Raw genomic sequence first — 16,783 nt, 5'->3', positions numbered from 1 at the left:
CAAACCAAACAAGGGCAATAAAACTATAAGACTAAGACACTTGGACAACTAATGGACTTAACATAAATAAATATAATAATCAATGTAATAAAAAAACAATAAAAACAATCATATTTTTAATTAAAAAATAGACAAAACAAAGACAATGGAGATAACATGAGAAAAAGGATAAAAGTGAACAAAGGAAAATAAAAGATAAACCTAAATAAAAAGTAAACAAATTAATTGCACATAAAATATTTCAATAAAAAGCTGGACTAAAAAGGTGGGTAAGTTTGTGGGTAACATTTCCTGTTGTTCTTAGATCAGATTCAGCCAAATGCTGCAAAACAGATATGATGCAGATGGATAATGATCCAAAATTTACAGCAAAAACTACCCAAGACTTTCTCAAGACAAAGAAACAAGATGTTTTTCACTGACCAGGTCAGTCAGCTGATTTCAACCCAACAGAGCAGCGTTTCACTTAGTGAAGACAATACTGAGGACAAAAACCCCCCCGCAAACAAGTAGCAGCTGAAGACAGCTCCAGTAAAGGCCTGTAAAAGCTTTTGGAGAGAGAAAAGTCAGTATTTGATTGTGTCCATGGGTTTCAGACTTCAGGCAGTCTGTGGTGCAAAGGATTTTCACCCAAGTATTATTTATGAGCCAATGGTGGAGTTTGACAGTCCAATGTGTTACCTATCTATTCTAAAGAATTTGATCATAGTTTCAAAACCTCGTAGGATGTAGTTAATCCTTACATTTGATTGCTTTGAGATTTTATGACTCATTTCTGTTCTTTGTGACTGTACAGCAACATGGTTGGAACAACGTATTGAGGATTTATAATAACACACAGACCTGCTGCTTTTCTCCACTAACTTTTATTAAAACTGTGCATAAAAGCAACAATTTTTACAAGATGAGCAGTTTGTTTCTATTGATTTGTAGAAATTAGATCCTGGATCTGCAGTTATGCGAAAACACTCTGCTGTCCAAACTTAATCACGTTTATTGGTCTGTGCTGCAAGTTTTATGTCCCCAGCTGAACTCTTCATCAAAAACTTTTCATCATCGATTTACAGAGGAAAATTGAACTAAACGCCGTTTTAAAAAAACAAGAAAAAACAAAAAAAAACTGTGTACAGTACATTAACTTCCGAAGGAAAAATAATGGTTGAACTCAGCTTAATCCAGGACTCATTTCTATATTAGATCCACAGATGTCAAACTAATATCTATCAGTACATTCAGACTTCTGGAGAAGATGGAAAAAGAGGGTTTTCCTAAACATTAACAGGCGAAAGTCAGTATTTCAAAAGTCTTAATATGTCAAAGCGAGTCATCCTCTGTGCTTCAAGCTGCCTGCAAGTCCAGTAAGGTATAGATAAAAAACTGGTGTGTGATATTCTAAACCTCACAGGTATACAAGTCGTTTTATAGAAACCTCATTCAAAGTTAAAATCAAAGCCCATGGAGGTCATGTCGGAGGGGAGGCCCAGGGTTTCAGGGGTGATACCTATTGGTTGAGGCTCTTCCACGCTGGGTCCCCCCAACTCTGGCACTAACCCAAAACCTGGATCTGATGTGTCCAGCTCCTTCGGGTCTGAAGCTGTAATGTGAGAAGCTTCGCCTGATGTCAACTCAGGTTCTGGATCAGACTGATTCTGCTGCTGCTGACGCCGGGTCTGGTATCTGGTTGTTGATCGTGTTTGGCGGACAGGGCGAGCAGCAGGAGGGCTTTTCTTTTTTGAAAATGTCTTGCCTCTAGTTTTAGGGCCTAGTTTGGGTTCAGATTCTAGATCTGTGTCGGACAGGGTGTTCTCGTTTGGTTGGGGTTCAAACTGTAGCTCTGTTTGACCTTGCAGAGAGTGTTGGGGTTGGGAATGAGGTATTGAGTCTTGTTCTACAGGCTTTGTTTGTGGGGCAATATACGATTCTGTTGAAGGAATATAGGATTGGTTCTGGGGTAGTTTTGGTTGGAGTGTTTGCAAGGTATTTTCAGATGGAGCCACCTTAGGTATTGACGATAGGGTAGGTTGCAGGGACCAAACTGATGCAATCTGAATTTCAGATTTGGGCTGGGTTTGGGGACTTTGTGTGGAATTGTTGAAGTCTGGTTTATGGACCTCAGCGGGAGGTTGAGGGTGTGTTTGGGTGCTTGGTGGGCAATTGTTGGAGGCTGGTTTATGGATTACATTTAGAAAATGAGAATGGGTTTGGGTACTTGGACAGGAATTGTTCAAATCTGGTTTATGTACTTCAGTTAGAAGCTGGGATTGGGTTTGGGAACTTGATGGGAAATTGACAGATTCTGGTTTTTGGCCCTCAGTTGGAGGTTGGGGCTTGGTTAAGGAAATTGTTGAGGAATTATTTGGGTTTGGTTGTGGAGATGTATGGACTTTAGTTGGAAGTGGGGTCTGGTGCTGTGGTTTTGGTGCTTGTGAAGCTGGAAGTGGAGTTTTACCAGCTCTAGAGTCCATTGATGGTTTGGTGAAGGAAGACGGGCATGACTGGCCGATGCTACTGTAGAAAATGCCAAATAAATCCTGGGCTTTGGCTGCAGCCAAGCTACTTTTCAGTTTGTCAGACTTCTGAGCTCCATCACCCATGTTCATGAAAGGTGGAGGCTTAACAAAAACTGTACGAGTCTGCTCGCTCTCTGGGACACCAGGGGCTGCAACATCAGAGACTATCTTTATCATTACTGGTTGTACAGGTTTAGCCTCTAAAGCAGCAAGCTTTGTCTGAGCTGGGGAAGGGTTAGAAATTGGTAGCTTAACCTCAAAAGGTGCAGAGCAAGATACCGCAGACAGAGGTGTTGGTTCTGAAGCTGAATGTCTAGCCTCATACAGTGCAGGTTTTGTTTCACCCGTGGAAGGTTTATACACTGTAGGGGCAGATTTAACCTCAAATGGTGCAGGTGTAGACACCGGTAGTGGAAGTTGAACTTCAAACGACTCTGGCTTTGACTCTGCTGATGCAGGTTCAGCCTCGAATGGGCTAGGACTACTAACTGGGGGCACAGTTGTAGCTTCCAGTAGTGCTGTCTGAACATTTAGAGCCTTTGTGAGAGGATCAGGGAATAGTGGGTTGTCTTTTGGAGAAGACTCTATTAAACCTGTGTTCTGGGGTCTGAATGAGAGAAAGGTATTCGAAGATGCGGGTTTACCCATCATTGCTGCTCTCTTTAGGGCTGTAGTAGTAGTAGGGGCTGGAAGGTTTGGACGGATCTTTCCTCGGTTGGCACCATTGGACACCCAGGGAGGAGGCATTGTGGGCTGACCTGCCAGCTTCTGGGCAATCTCCTTAGCAACAGCCATCGACTTTGCAAAAGAGTCTTCCACTGAGACTGACTGTTGCTGGCTTGCAGCCTCTTCATCATCTTTGATAAACTCTGCTGCAACTTTCTCTGCCTCCTTTGCTAGCACATTCTCCTTCTTTTTCCACATAAACCTTCCAAATGAAGTAGCTGTGGTAGCAGGTGCTGGTTTGGTGGCTTCTAGGCTCTGTTTGCGGAGTTTGGCCCTCATGGCTGGGCTGGGACCACACAATATTTTGGGTGGCTCATAGGGCTTTGGTGGAGGGTCAGGTTTGTTGATCTCCAGTTTTCCTGCTGCTTTCCCGAGCTCAGGAGATTTAAAAGGTTCTTTATCGGCCTTAGACTTCTCTTCATCTTGCTCTCTGTCATATTTTGATCGAGAATCAGAATATTTACTGTATTTATACCTGTCCTCGTCATCTTTTGGACCATGTTTGGAACGATCGTCAAATCTGTCATAGTCCCTTCGATACCGGTAGCGATATTCTTCATCTCTGCTGTATTTGTCATCCTCGTCTCTTCTGCTGTGTTTGCCCCTGTCCTCTTCATCTCTGCTGTATCGATATTTATCATCTCTCTTGCTGTATTTATACTTTTCATCCTCATCTTTTTTGTTGTAACAAGACCTGTCCTCATGTAGACTTTTGGAATTTTTAAAATGCTCCTCTTTCTTGTTTGGCTTCAGCTTATCATCCACTTCCTCCTTTTTAACTTCAGTTTCTTCCTTATGGACAGCACTATCTACTTCCTTCTTTTTCTCCTTTTCCTTTTTCTCTTTTTTGTGTTTGCTTTTTTCCTCCTTGTCTTTGGCTCCTTTCTCATCATCCTCATGTTTGCGTTTCTTTCCACTTGTCTCTAAGGCCAGTCCTGCTTGGCGGTCCAGGTTCCTCCTCTGTTCATAGAGTGGATTCTCATACATTTGTTTCTAGTGAAGGGAGGCATCAAAACACAAAGGACCGTTGAAATAAAAATATCAAACCTTTAGCCTGACACAGAAACCCCTATAAATATGGTTTATGTTAGATATAACATCAGTAGATATTAAGATTGCAAGTTTTGACATGGACTGTGTTTACATGCACTTAAGTTACCAGGCTACTCAGAGAAATCAGCTTGTTCTGGTAATTGAGGAATAACATTTACATGACTTAAGCAGCTTGGTTACTGGAAATCTGTGTATAAATGACAACAGATGAGTATTTACTACTTTTTAACTCCACTTCAGACTTATTTTAGAAGCCTGACTCACAGATATTAACTCAATTTCTGACTTTTCTGGCTGGGATAATATGGGAGAGAAGAAAATAAGAGAAATTAAATTTAAAAAATAAAATCCACAGGTGAAAGTCTGCTTCTACAGGGGACTTTTTGTTAGTAAAATTGACTGTGTTTTATAAACAAGGCTGCAATGGTACATAAAAAAACTGATTATAAACCTGGTTATGTGTATACATGGTAGAGAAATTTGCATTCTCCAGGAGAAACGGTACAAGTGAAAACCAGTTTCCCTAATCACCTACCGATTTCTGAAACCAGCTTTTCCATGAAAAAAACACTTTCACCTGGTTTACATAAGTCTTGTGTAAATGCACTTACGGCCTGCTCACTACGGATCACGTGGGTCAAATTAGGCTTTAAACAGACCCAAGGATGTGGTATGCACCTCACTTGATCAACATTCACACCATCTCTCTAATTCTAATAAAGGCCAGATGAAATCTAAATTGCTATATTCCATTACATTATCATACTTCTAGTTGCTTTTTAGTGGCAACTAAACTTGCTTGCAGTTCTTGAACTTAAAAAATGTAAGAACTACAAACAAGTCAAGTTATTTAACTTCAAGATCTACAGCATTTCCATTTAATCATTTTGCAGACACTTTTTTCAAAGTGACTTACAAGTGAGGTACAAGGCAGCAAAAACCTAAGTCAAGGAGAAAACATCAAAGCAAAGTCCTACCAGAAGATGTGTTTCTGTTTCATGAGATGCAAGCCCAAGAAAGAACAGATGTTTTTTGTGGGATTTAAGTCGATAGAAAGGTCCAGGGGAGTTTTTTTAATTGGGAGTGAGGTTGCTGAGTGTGTAGACTTTGGTAAATTTTTCCAACATTGTGGTATCACTGAGCCGAAGAGTTTTGCTTGTGTGAGGCTAAAAGCAATTTAAGTTGCCACTGAACAACATGTTTGGGATAACAATGACATAGATGGCTGAGAATCTTCATAGACAGGCTACTCTGGATTATACAACAAATGGATGAAGGGTAAAAAACACTAATGTATCTGTTAATAAATTGTCACTGCACTGCGTACTAACACCCAAGCCTTAAATACTGGTATGAAAAGTTCTTTAAAGCGAAAAAAATTCATTTGGATGTTAATATAGAAAACCAGATAAGACGATTCTCTCTGGATTTTATATTTATACTATACTTAAGAAATTAACAATAAATATTGTAAAGGCTCTGTATTAGCTAGATGTTAGCTTCTCTTTAATTAGCTTCTCTTTATTGCCCTGTGTCTGATTAAATAGATTATTGATGCAGTTTGTCAGGAGTAATACCTGTTATTGTTACAAATGTGAAAATCTTGTTAGCATAAAAACATTTGCAGCAAGAAACATTATGTGGATTCCTGTGCTTTAAATTGACTTTGAACTGCCTGTCTTTATTCTGGACAAAAACAAGTCACTTCGTTGTGATTCCCAGAGTTAAATACCTTGTACATCTCATTGTGAGCGTGTGTGGTGACATGCTCTTCTGCACAGATGGCATCTCCATAAAACTCTTTACACAGCAGGCAGAAGAATCCTCTGATGGGCAACAGGAACTCTGACCCTGCAGAATGACACATGAAGCACAGCTTAAACCCACATGTGGGAGAAAAATTATCTGCCAATCATGTTTACCTGGTGGACGTCTCCATTTCCAGAACCTGTCAGGACAGGAGAGGGTTAGAGAAGTAAAACCTCTTATAAAATAATACAATAAAAAGATGAGTCACCTTATTTGTTAGCAGGATACAAATAAAAAGTGTTTTAACTGCTCAGTGATAAAGTTACTGCAGGAGACAGATGTTAAGTTAACGAGTAAACTGAGATGTTAAAGCACTTTTGCTGCAAGTTACATTATAAGTAGGATTTGTTTAAGAACAAGACACGAGAAAATTTATTGACATCAGAGGTGTGAAGTCTCTTCTGTGGCTTGATGAGAGTCTTTGTCACTTCGTTAGCACTGTTTTCATTAAGATACAGAGAAACTGCAGCAGAGATCCACAATGAGTTCCACCTGGAAGCAAAAGATGGCTACAAAATTCAGCGGCTCAAGGACCAGCATCATAAGAAAGAAAAAGCATTATTACATTAATTTCTCAGGGCAACAAATGTGAAGTACGAGTACCTTTGGCGGGTTTTGTCAGCTTCTCCTCTGATGGCACATTCTTGACAGTTTTGGTGGTAGTGGAGGCCCAAGGCCGACTGTACGGGTCCAGAGTCTTTGAAATGAGAAAGAAAATTACAACAATGCAACAACACATAAAGAGTGTGCAGATATGAATATCAAAATCATTTCAAAGCAGAAATAAGTTCAGAAAATGTATTTTTCTTCTTAGTTTCCTATAGCTGACAAAGACATTTTTATAACTGATGCGAAATAAAACCGCCTTGGGTGAACCAACCTTTCGATGCGTCTTGCTGTGTAAGTGTGTGAAAAAATCAAACATGGAACCAGAGGTGAGGTTACAGTTTTGGCACCAGTGGTTTCCAGCGTCATAGTATTCAAACGGCTCTGAGGTTGGTGTTGGAGCCGGGGCGGCGTTGGACCACTTGTCTGGGGATGCTCTTGTGGACAATGCTGAAGCCTGCTAAAAAAACAAAACATGGGGAAGGGTCAACATAGCAAAGACAAGGCAACATAAAAACATTCAAAACAGTCTTCAAAACTCCACAAAATCTGAATATTAAAAAGTTTCTTACCTTTATTGAGCTCCAGCCTTGAAGTTGTTAGTCAACACAAATTTTCTGACAATTCAGCCAATTTTCTAACAATAGAAACGAATAACTGTCTTCAAAAGTTTCAGTTTAATCTAGTTTTCGAGAGTAAAGAAACATTCTATCAAACTCAAGCCCGCGATGGCACCGCTCATATTTAACTTTAACCAAGCACTAAACTGTTTTTTGTCACAACTTTATAAAAATTAAGATGATTACCGTAACATCCGATTTTACTGAGCTAACTATGCTCAAACTAACTGGACAAGATCAGAAAATCTTGTCTATGAACTGTTCCAAAATTCGTCTGAAAATGTCTGATTTCTCTGAAAACGTTCACAGACATAAAACTGTTGCCCCGAGGTTGGGTGGATGTAATTTCAGACTATTTTAGGAAAAGTTGCAGCAGAAACAGCACGATACCGAAAAGTGCTGACGAGAGAGGCTGTTTTCTCAGTTTTTCGCCTCTAATGAATGTTAAGCTTTCATCAGTTTTTTTTAAATACTTCCTGTAACAATATTCCACACTATAAACTATAGAACGACTCAGTTTAATGATGATGGATTAAAACATAATAAAATTCCACCTGTTGTGCAGATGGAATTTGTGCTGGCTACCCATACCCACCCAGCCTTTGTCTGTCGAGTCATTTTTTTCCTCGGACTCCACCTTCATCTAAACAGCAGTTTCAAATTAGGAATTTACAAAGTCTGTGTTGTTTTTGAAATCACAGCTGAACTTTTAAACGAGGGATTATACGCAAGTCTTTACCCATTTCCCTTCACAGTATGAGCCCAACTTAATGAAGGGAAACTTGTTAAAAATACATTTTCTGTCCTTGTGACACTAAAATGTCTCAGCCAAAGCTGAGCTAACGTATCATGGCAAAAACATCCAACCACAAACTAAACGTCAGCTAAAACGTCAATTTCAGGTCGAATGACAGATGCATCAAAAAAGCCCTGACAGAGATAAAAACTTAGCCCACATAAAAAAAAGTTCATTACTAGTTTGTAAAAAGTGAGGTGGTAAATATCAGATAGATAAGTTGCCCTTTTTCTTCTACAGCCAATGACACAAATCTTTAATATTTAGCTTTTTATGTTGCATCCACAAAAACAGAAGTTTTTGAAAAAGTAAATCCTGATAAATTCCTGGACGTACGTTATGTAGTTTAAGCTGATAGTAATGATCCCTAGCTATGCTGTAGAACAGTAATTCTCAGTAGTTTACTGTGTTACCTTCCCTTCAGGTGTCTGTACCTTTATGGAGGAACTTTGTGATGTTTGTTGAGATGCCTTGGTGTTCCTCTCCGACTCCCATTTCTTTTTCTCTGGTAGTGGCTGTTGCGGCTCGGCCTCCTGATCCTCGGCCTGTTTGCTGGTCCTGCGGGGCCGGTCGGACGAGTTCAGGCCAAGGATCAGTGCTACTTTTTCAATCTCGCTGCGTTTCTTCTCAGCGGCCTCGTGTTCCTTGCGGAGGTTGGAGATCTGAGTCATGACCTCCTCCTGCAAGTGGCTGATCTCCTGCAGCAGAGGATCTTTATGACCGTCTTTCTCTCTGCGCTTCTTCCTCAGGAGCTCGCCTGAAAACAAGTTCTTCATTACTGTGATTTGCACAGGAATGTAGCAGCATGATCTCTCCATTCGGTGGACTCTGTTTATTTAGTACATTAATATTTCTTACCATCTTCCCTGCTTTTAATACAGAGTTCACTTAAGTCTATGCATCGTTTGATTTATTAGAACCTTTGTAAAATTTCATTTTTAGAATCGCACTAATACCAAATATCAAGTGTAACACTCCCCCTTTCATGTACTTGTACTCATTACAGTTATTCAATGCAAACAAACCAGGACCTTGTGGCAGCCACATAATGTTAATCTCCTCCTGCTAAAAGGGTGTTTTGTAGATAACCATTACATTTAATGTCAGTGATAACAGTATAATGTTTTTCTGTTTTTCTGTTAAACATGATCTTAAAGACAAAACAGTCTCCCAAGTATTTGCACATTTATGGTAATTGTGGTTTATCAATTAGAAATACTGCATGATTACTGAGATTTCATCAGAATGGTTCAGAGTACTGGTGTCTGTGCATTTATAGTTGGAAATCACCTTGTTGCTTCCGGAGTCTCTCAAGCTCCTTCATCAGATATTCCTTCTTCTTCATCCTGATCTCCCTCTCCTGCTTCAACTTTTCTCTCTCCTCCAGAACCTGCACATTAAAAAAAAGTCAATACAAACCTGTTTATCTATCACTAATCTTCAGCTGGGGGCTGAATCTCTTTCACTTTCGCACCTTCTGTTTCTGACTCTCGTTGTTCTGTTCTTCAGACACTCTCCTGTCATGGCCACTGACTTTAGAGATTCCCTTATCGATGTCAGCAACTGAGTTCCTCACTGAAACTGAAGAAGAAAAAATGATCAGTATATTATCAAACATCCCAAAGTAACACGGAAATTTAGTGCAATCAGTCTGTGACAGAAACGCCAGCTTTTAAAGTTTTGTTGAAATTATAAGATCCTCGCAAGTTTTATAAACACAGAGGCCATAAACATCAGAGTTTGACAATCAAACGAGGTTTTGACAAAATTTCTGTTCAAATCTTTTGCATAATTAAAGAATCACTGCATATTTTGTGTCTGCTGTAAAACTACATATTATCATAACAAACAACAATAAAGTAGAAGCATATTCTGCCAAACAGTGTACATAAAACCTTTTCTTTGCTTCTGTTTCTCTTGGAGATACAGTCTCGACCATAAGTATTTGGAAAGTTACACGTTTAGTTCTTCATGTCTGGTCATGTACAATTTGAATTTAAATATACTAGAAATTATATAAATATGATACATAAAAGCTTGACTTGAATGTGTGCGTGTTTACTTCAGCGGAGAACAATCAACGTTTCCCCTATAACAGTACAGGTATGGAAGGATTTACATGCCAACTAGACATCCCACCACACCACAACGACAGGAATTTTACAAACCTAATACTGTCCAATGTACACACATTTGAAAATAACCATTTGCGTTTGGGAGTCTCTCAAGTGTCACCTGCTTCAATCTGATTTGCTTCTAACAAGTCTTGTAAGAACAAATCCGGCAATACATAAATGAAAGTGAAATGAGAGTACTGCTTTTAAAAAGGTATTTTAAATGTACAGAGAGGTTGAAAACAGACCTCAGGAACAAGATGGATCTGGGAGCACGTAGGACAAGATCAATAAATAGTAAAAATAATAATAAGCTACCAAAGGCCACCTTGGTGCCAGATCCGAGCCCAGATAAAACGGGAGGGTTGAAAAAAGGAAGGGCATCCAGTGTAAAAACACATGCCAGATCAACTTGCGAAACATGTTCATGCTGTGCCATTGAAAGCCATTGATCTTTAATTTCTATTATTATTGGGGCCCGGTGGCCCCGGTGGAGCATCAGCTTAGGATGCAGAAGGCAAAAGCATTGTATCCCACCCCAATTAGGGGTGGCCCCACCCAGGCCCGAAGGGCCAACTTGGTGCCGGTCATGAGCCCTGATAAAATGTGAGGGGTGCAGCAGGAAGGGCACCCGGTGTAAAAAAAAAAATAACTCATGCTAAATCCTGAAGGGATAAGCTGAAAGCTGTTAATAATAATAATAATAATAATAATAATAATAATAATAATGTTTTTTTTTGAGTAAGAACTTTTCATCGCCAAGAATAAATAGGTTTAGCAATGACTCATGTACATTGTGTTGATAATTGGAAAATGAGCAGTCTCAAATTGCAGAGAAGCTCAAATTGCACTTTGCACCAACTTGAAAGTTGTAATATATCAAATTTTATTTGATACATTATGTGGTTATGTTATTATAGGGTATTATGTGGTGTGTTTGTCTTTTTGTGTTTATATATTTTACTTACTAACTAACTTGGTCTAGCATCTTCCTCTGTGAAGTAATTTGTTTTACTTGACCTGTACATTGAAATTACTTGGAGTTTTCTGTTGCAAGAGAAACAAATATTAAAATAGTGTTTGCATGCAAAACCTCCTCCTGCCCCTCTGCCTGAATGTTTTTCTCTGGGAAGCAAGGACTCTGTACTAGATAGTCAACCAACTTTAACAAAACAAAGGGTTAAAATTACCTACACAATTTACTATCAAGTATTTTAATATACTCCAGCTCACAAACTCACATTTTGCTTAGAGTTGATAGAGCGTTGCCTTTTTAGATGTAAAAAGAGAAATGAAATGTCTGATAAAATTGCACAGTGGTACATACTAAAACACACAGGCAAAAAGTTGTGGAACAAAGTTCTATGAAATTACGAAACAGAAATCAACCCCTATTAATATGATGCAAAGAAAAAAATGGGAAAGAAAAGGGTAACACTTGGAACCAAATGCCTAATTGTGAAAAATGGCGCTGATTCTGTTCTGACTTGAACATGCATCACTGCCTGTTGAACATGTACTGATAATTTCACTGCAGAGGAAAGACGTAGACAGGCGCATTCTTTGAGCTCAGACAAACGCATAAAAACTCATTTGATGATATTTCAGCAGGACAACAGTGCTACACATAATGACAAAGTGTGTGAGACTGGGTGAGATTCTGTGAGTTGCTGCTAACCACAGTAAAACCAGAGGCAACAACAAGTCTGCAGATGTCTGCAAGTCCAAGAATTTAAGCCGTCACTGACTGCAAAAGGTTTTCCGCTAAATATTATAAATGATTTTCACTTAATGTGTATTACCTTTGACGCCCTAAACTCTGAGCACAGTGTTAAAAAAATAGTAAGCCTACACACAGTTCTTTCTGTGCTTATGTACTTCTCATATTTATGTAGCACCTGTCTTTAATTTCAGCCTGGCTATGCGGAAGCCTACAGAACAGTCCAAATACTAATGGCCTAAACGGTATACATTTGTTTTTTAAAGACAAAAATTCTTAATTCGTCGTCTGAACACTAACAGGGATAATCTACAAAGGGTAAAAATGCACCTAGAAGTAAAATGCACCACCAAGATCTTTAAGAATGACACTGACCTTTGAGCCCTAGCTCAGGAACAGGTTTGCTGTACGGCTGTGTGTACGGCAGAGTGGGGGGAAACTCTTCAGGGCGAGTCTGGGGGGGGAGGGGCATGTTGGGTGGCGGGTACATAGGGGGCCACTGCTGGTGCATGTAGGGTATGTAGTTCCCGTATTGACCATAACCTGGCGGGGGGTAACTGGGGGGCATCATACCGTGGGCCTGTGAGGGCGGGTAGGTGGGTATGGGCACCGCTTGAGGAGCGGTCAAGGTGCTAGGATCAGTGGTTTGTTGAGGTGGTGCTGCTTCAGTTCGCTCTGCCTTTGTCTCTTTTACATCTTTGTGGGTGTTGGCAGGGGGCGACTTCCTGCGGCCATCATCACTGCTCCAGCTGCCCCCCCGCCCGCAGCTGTGGCTCCTGCTGCTGTTGCTGCTGCTGCTGGAGCTGCCGCTGTGGGTGCGCCTCCTGCGTCCGCAGGGGCTGCCATCAGAGCTGCCAGATGAATGCCGTCTGCGGCGTGTGGGTGTCTTGGGAGGGGGTTTGTTTCCGTGGAGACGCTCTTTGGTCCTGGCGGCCATCTTGCTAATCTCTGTGACACCCAGCTCCAGACCAATAGTCTTCAGCAGATCCTGGATTTTCTCATATTCTTCCAGCGCCTGACGCTCGCTTTCCTCCAATGGCTCTGTCCCTGGGGGGTACGCTGGGTTCGACACCTGAACTCTTATGTTCTGGTGGGAGCCGAGAGTGGGTCGGCTCACGTACCGCATGTCCGACTCCCCCGTGGTGGGAGGGGCCTGAAGGTGAGGGGTGGCTCCTGGGGCAGGGGCGTACGTATGACTGATAGCAGGGTTTGGTGGGGGGTAGTCTCCATACAGCGTGTCCTCTGTCACCTCTCCGTACAGATCCAACCCATGGTGTCGGACTGGCTCAGACACCGGCAGAGGTTTGGGCTCCTCCGAGTCTCCATACAGAAACCTCTCCTCATCATCAATGTCGTCTACGGGCTTTGTCTGAGCCTTTGCCCCAGCACTCCCTAGCAAGGTCAGGATCTCTTTGATCTCTGCGTCAAGGCCAGGACGGTGAGCCATCTGCGGGTCAGACCGCAGTTCTGACAGCATGGAGGCTAGCATGTGAGGCTCCATGCCTTTCACTGCCTGAAGCAGCTGGTCAGCCACTCGAGAGATGCTGGAGCCCTCCAGACCTCTGGGGGAGTCCAGGCTCTGAAACACAGCACAGAAACATAATTTGTAAATGTTAGACATTTACATTTTCCAGGTTCAGACTGTAATCTATTTATTTCTTGTTTAGCCTCTTGATTTCGGTGAGATCATATTTTATTATTTGGACCTGTATAAATTATCCTACCTTGACTGATGGGGAGTCCTCTGAGTCGTTTCGTTTTTTCAGGATGGATTTTGTCGGCAGGCTCAGCATCTCCTCCAGCTCCTTCCTGCGTCGAGCCATCTGCAGCTCTTTAAACTCCTTCTTAGATTTCTCATCACTGTCGCCTTCACTGCGGCTACTTGAACTCGAGCTGCTGCTCCTGCTGCGACTTCGACTGTGACTCCAACTGCGGCTTCTGTGCCTGCTCTTACTGCGGCCACGACTTGATGCTTTGCCATAGCTCCGTCTTCGGCTGAGCCCCCTAGATCTAGACCTGGACCTAGATCTGCTGCGGGGACGACTCTTGCTGCGGCCCCGGCTTTTAGCCCGACTCCGATCTGGACTCTGGCTCATGCTCCTCAACCGGCCCATACTCTTGGTACGACTTCTCTCTGGACTGCGGCTCTTGCTCCGGCCCCGGCTCTTGCTCCGGCCCCGGCTCTTGCTCCGGCCCCGGCTCTTGCTCCGGCCCCGGCTCTTGCTCCGGCCCCGGCTCTTGCTCCGGCCCCGGCTCTTGCTCCGGCCCCGGCTCTTGCTGCGGCCCCGGCTCTTGCTGCGGCCCCGGCTCCGGCCCCGGCTCTTTGCACAGCTCCGATCTGGACTCCGACTCTGGCTGCGTGGTCGGCTTTTGCTCCGGCCAAGACTGTGACTCCGCTCATACTCAGGTCGAGGAGGGTAGTCTCTGTACGGAGAGACAAGTTTTATATTGACTGAGTTTCAACAAGCAGAGATCAGAATACTGAGGCTCACAACTTTCCTATCAACTCCTGAATCAACTCCTAATCATTAAAAAAAATCTGCTGCCGGAATCAAGAAATAATAAAAATAAAAACTTAGTACAAACAGAGCTGAGAATGATTCCACGCACTGCAAACCTGCAGTCAGTGAATGGTGTCTGGTTTCTACAACAGAACAAGGATATTTGCCAAATTAAGACATTTTCAAGTTTTGTATGAAATATCAAATTGTTGTTTTATTAAAACTTACAGAAAATTTGTAGCAGCATCTTTAGACGAACTTTTTAAACAAGTCAGTGATCTGAAAAATAACTGAGTGTAACAGCAAACATAATCCCTATAAGTCATAATGTTATGAATGCTATGAAATGCAAAATAAGCAATTTATTTTATGCTTTTCTTATCGAATGACTCCTGTAAGTTAATATTTATTGAAGGCTTTTCTTATAATGTTGAAGTATGTTGACTTTATTCTCAATTTCGCCAAAACACAACGAAATGACAAGTAACGAAATGAAACAGAGGCAAACAGGAGTGAAAATGATGTCTGAATAATAGCTCAGATGGAGTTTTGTTTTTCCTTATGTGTACCTGTCATGGTGGCGTGTAGATGGGGCAGTGCCAGGTGATCCTGTCAGCTCGTTGCCGACGGTGATGACCAGGTTGTGGTCGAGGGAAATTGGCCCACGTGGTGGCGAAGAGCCCTGCAAAAAAGCATATCTATAATGACTCAGATTTCTAAACATAAGTATGATCCAGGGTTTGACAGCTTAATTTCAGACTCACACCAGCCAAAAATAACTCTTATAAAAAAACAGACCTTCTCTCCTGAACTCAACTCTGGGTGGCTTATTTTCGTCATCAGCAATTTTCTTAATTTTGGATGATTTCCAGCGCATAATACAAACTTTGAAAAGCTATAACAATTCGTCAATATTTCGATGATCAATCGACAATTAGGTCATTTATCAGTAAAGCCCATCTTCTGACATGAGATTCATTGTAATTAATAGGACAAACATTTTGAAACAATTGCCAGCATTTATCATCATCCTGAAAAAAAAAACAAAAAACAACTGAATAAAAAACAGTGTTAGATTTTACTAAAACTAAAATTACTGTTTCTTGATTAATGGTGCAGGCTAATAAATGCCAGAAAATAGCAAAAAATTATCAAGATCACATTTTAATAATGTGTTTGACCAACTGTCCCAAAAACGTCAGATCAACTTAAGACCCTTGTTGAGACTGACCCTCTGGATTACATAATGCTTTCCTACATGGTATAGAAGAAACTTGTTAAATGCAGACACATCCCATCCTTCAGGTTTACAGAGAAAACATTGTTTTGAGTGTGGCATTGCTCTTTGCTTGGGGGGTTCAGGGGGTCCTGTCTCCAGGGTTAGGGTTAGTTCAGTAGGGTTAGGGATCGTTCAGTAAATCAAGCATTGTTTTATTCTTCCAATTAGCACGAAAGGAAAACCAACACAAATTAACCTGACAGATGCTGAATGTCAATGAACTTTAGTTACCTGCTGCCTATAGTAAAACATAGCAATAACGTGAAAACATCTAATGTGACTTGAATGCAACTCATAAAAACCAAACACACTGGTCTTATTTTGACTCTTGTTGACTAAAGCCGGGGACGTTTGAGCGGCTGCTAGCTTCCTGAAACGGACCCCATTCATAAATCTGCCTCTTGATGTTTTTTCAAGACAAACGTTTCAGAAAACTTTAGTCTTTAAATTTGTTAAGAAGAATCCGCAAATAAACTTGTTCTTGCGAAACACGACATTTAGCATTGATCCACACAGCTAAAGTTAGTAGTTAACGTTAACACAGTGTATTTAAAGTATAGAGCTACTGTTACAGTGGAACGGCCTAATGCTTCAGGCAGTCCACTGGTTTATCTGTGAGGAACGATTAAAATCAGGCTAAATGTCTGAATAAAGACACCGCGTTAAACACGCGGGTCCCGTGCCCAGGCTGAAGCTACTTAGACAGCTCTTTAAATTAAACGTCAGTTTCAGTCCATCCTGTCTGTTTTCAGCCGGGATGACTCACCTCTCTCGGCGGAGCACTGGTCCAGTACTCTCCGGGTCGGTGACTTCCTGACCCAGGGGAAGGGTACCTCCTGCGCGGCGGGGAGCGACGGTAGGAGTCTCCGTGACTGTGATCGTGGTATCCTGGCTGGTAGGGAGGCTTCGCTCGGCTCCTGTCGTCTCTGTATCCCGGAGCCGGGTAAGGCCTCGGAGGCGGCGGACCTCGGCCTTCGAAAGGCGGCGGGTAGCCTCCTCTTGGCGGAGGCCGGCCACGGTACATATCTCCTCACAGAGGTTTTCTGGTC

The 16,783-nt window shown here is 41.7% G+C and overlaps 1 protein-coding gene across 1 annotated transcript; it reads right to left on the bottom strand.

Moving 5' to 3' along the window:
* Nucleotides 1-103: 103 nt before the first annotated feature.
* Nucleotides 104-16,758, bottom strand: znf318 (zinc finger protein 318). Its single transcript, XM_067511216.1, has 11 exons — nt 16,501-16,758; nt 15,025-15,137; nt 13,679-14,378; nt 12,330-13,533; nt 9,595-9,701; nt 9,411-9,510; nt 8,555-8,877; nt 6,979-7,164; nt 6,702-6,795; nt 6,022-6,140; nt 104-4,229 (listed from the first exon to the last, which is right to left on the bottom strand). The coding sequence occupies exons 1-11, from the start codon at nt 16,756-16,758 to the stop codon at nt 1,431-1,433; spliced, it is 6,003 nt and encodes a 2,000-aa protein (XP_067367317.1). The 3' UTR covers nt 104-1,430.
* Nucleotides 16,759-16,783: the final 25 nt, after the last annotated feature.

The sequence above is a fragment of the Channa argus genome, chromosome 1, assembly GCF_033026475.1.
Source record: "Channa argus isolate prfri chromosome 1, Channa argus male v1.0, whole genome shotgun sequence".
Classification (NCBI taxonomy): Eukaryota; Metazoa; Chordata; class Actinopteri; order Anabantiformes; family Channidae; genus Channa; species Channa argus.
Note: the sequence above shows the minus strand (reverse complement) of the source record. Positions and strands in the feature narration are given on the sequence as shown.

What these genes read in the sequence shown, in the direction of transcription:
- znf318 (XM_067511216.1), bottom strand. Translation starts at nt 16,758, where the DNA reads ATGTACCGTGGCCGGCCTCCGCCAAGAGGAGGCTACCCGCCGCCTTTC. An exon ending in TCTACACGCCACCATGACAG is followed by an intron (nt 14,379 to 15,024) that starts GTACACATAAGG and finishes CTCTCCGTACAG; the next exon opens with AGACTACCCTCCTCGACCTG. An exon ending in CTCACAATGAGATGTACAAG is followed by an intron (nt 4,230 to 6,021) that starts GTATTTAACTCT and finishes TCCCTTCACTAG; the next exon opens with AAACAAATGTATGAGAATCC.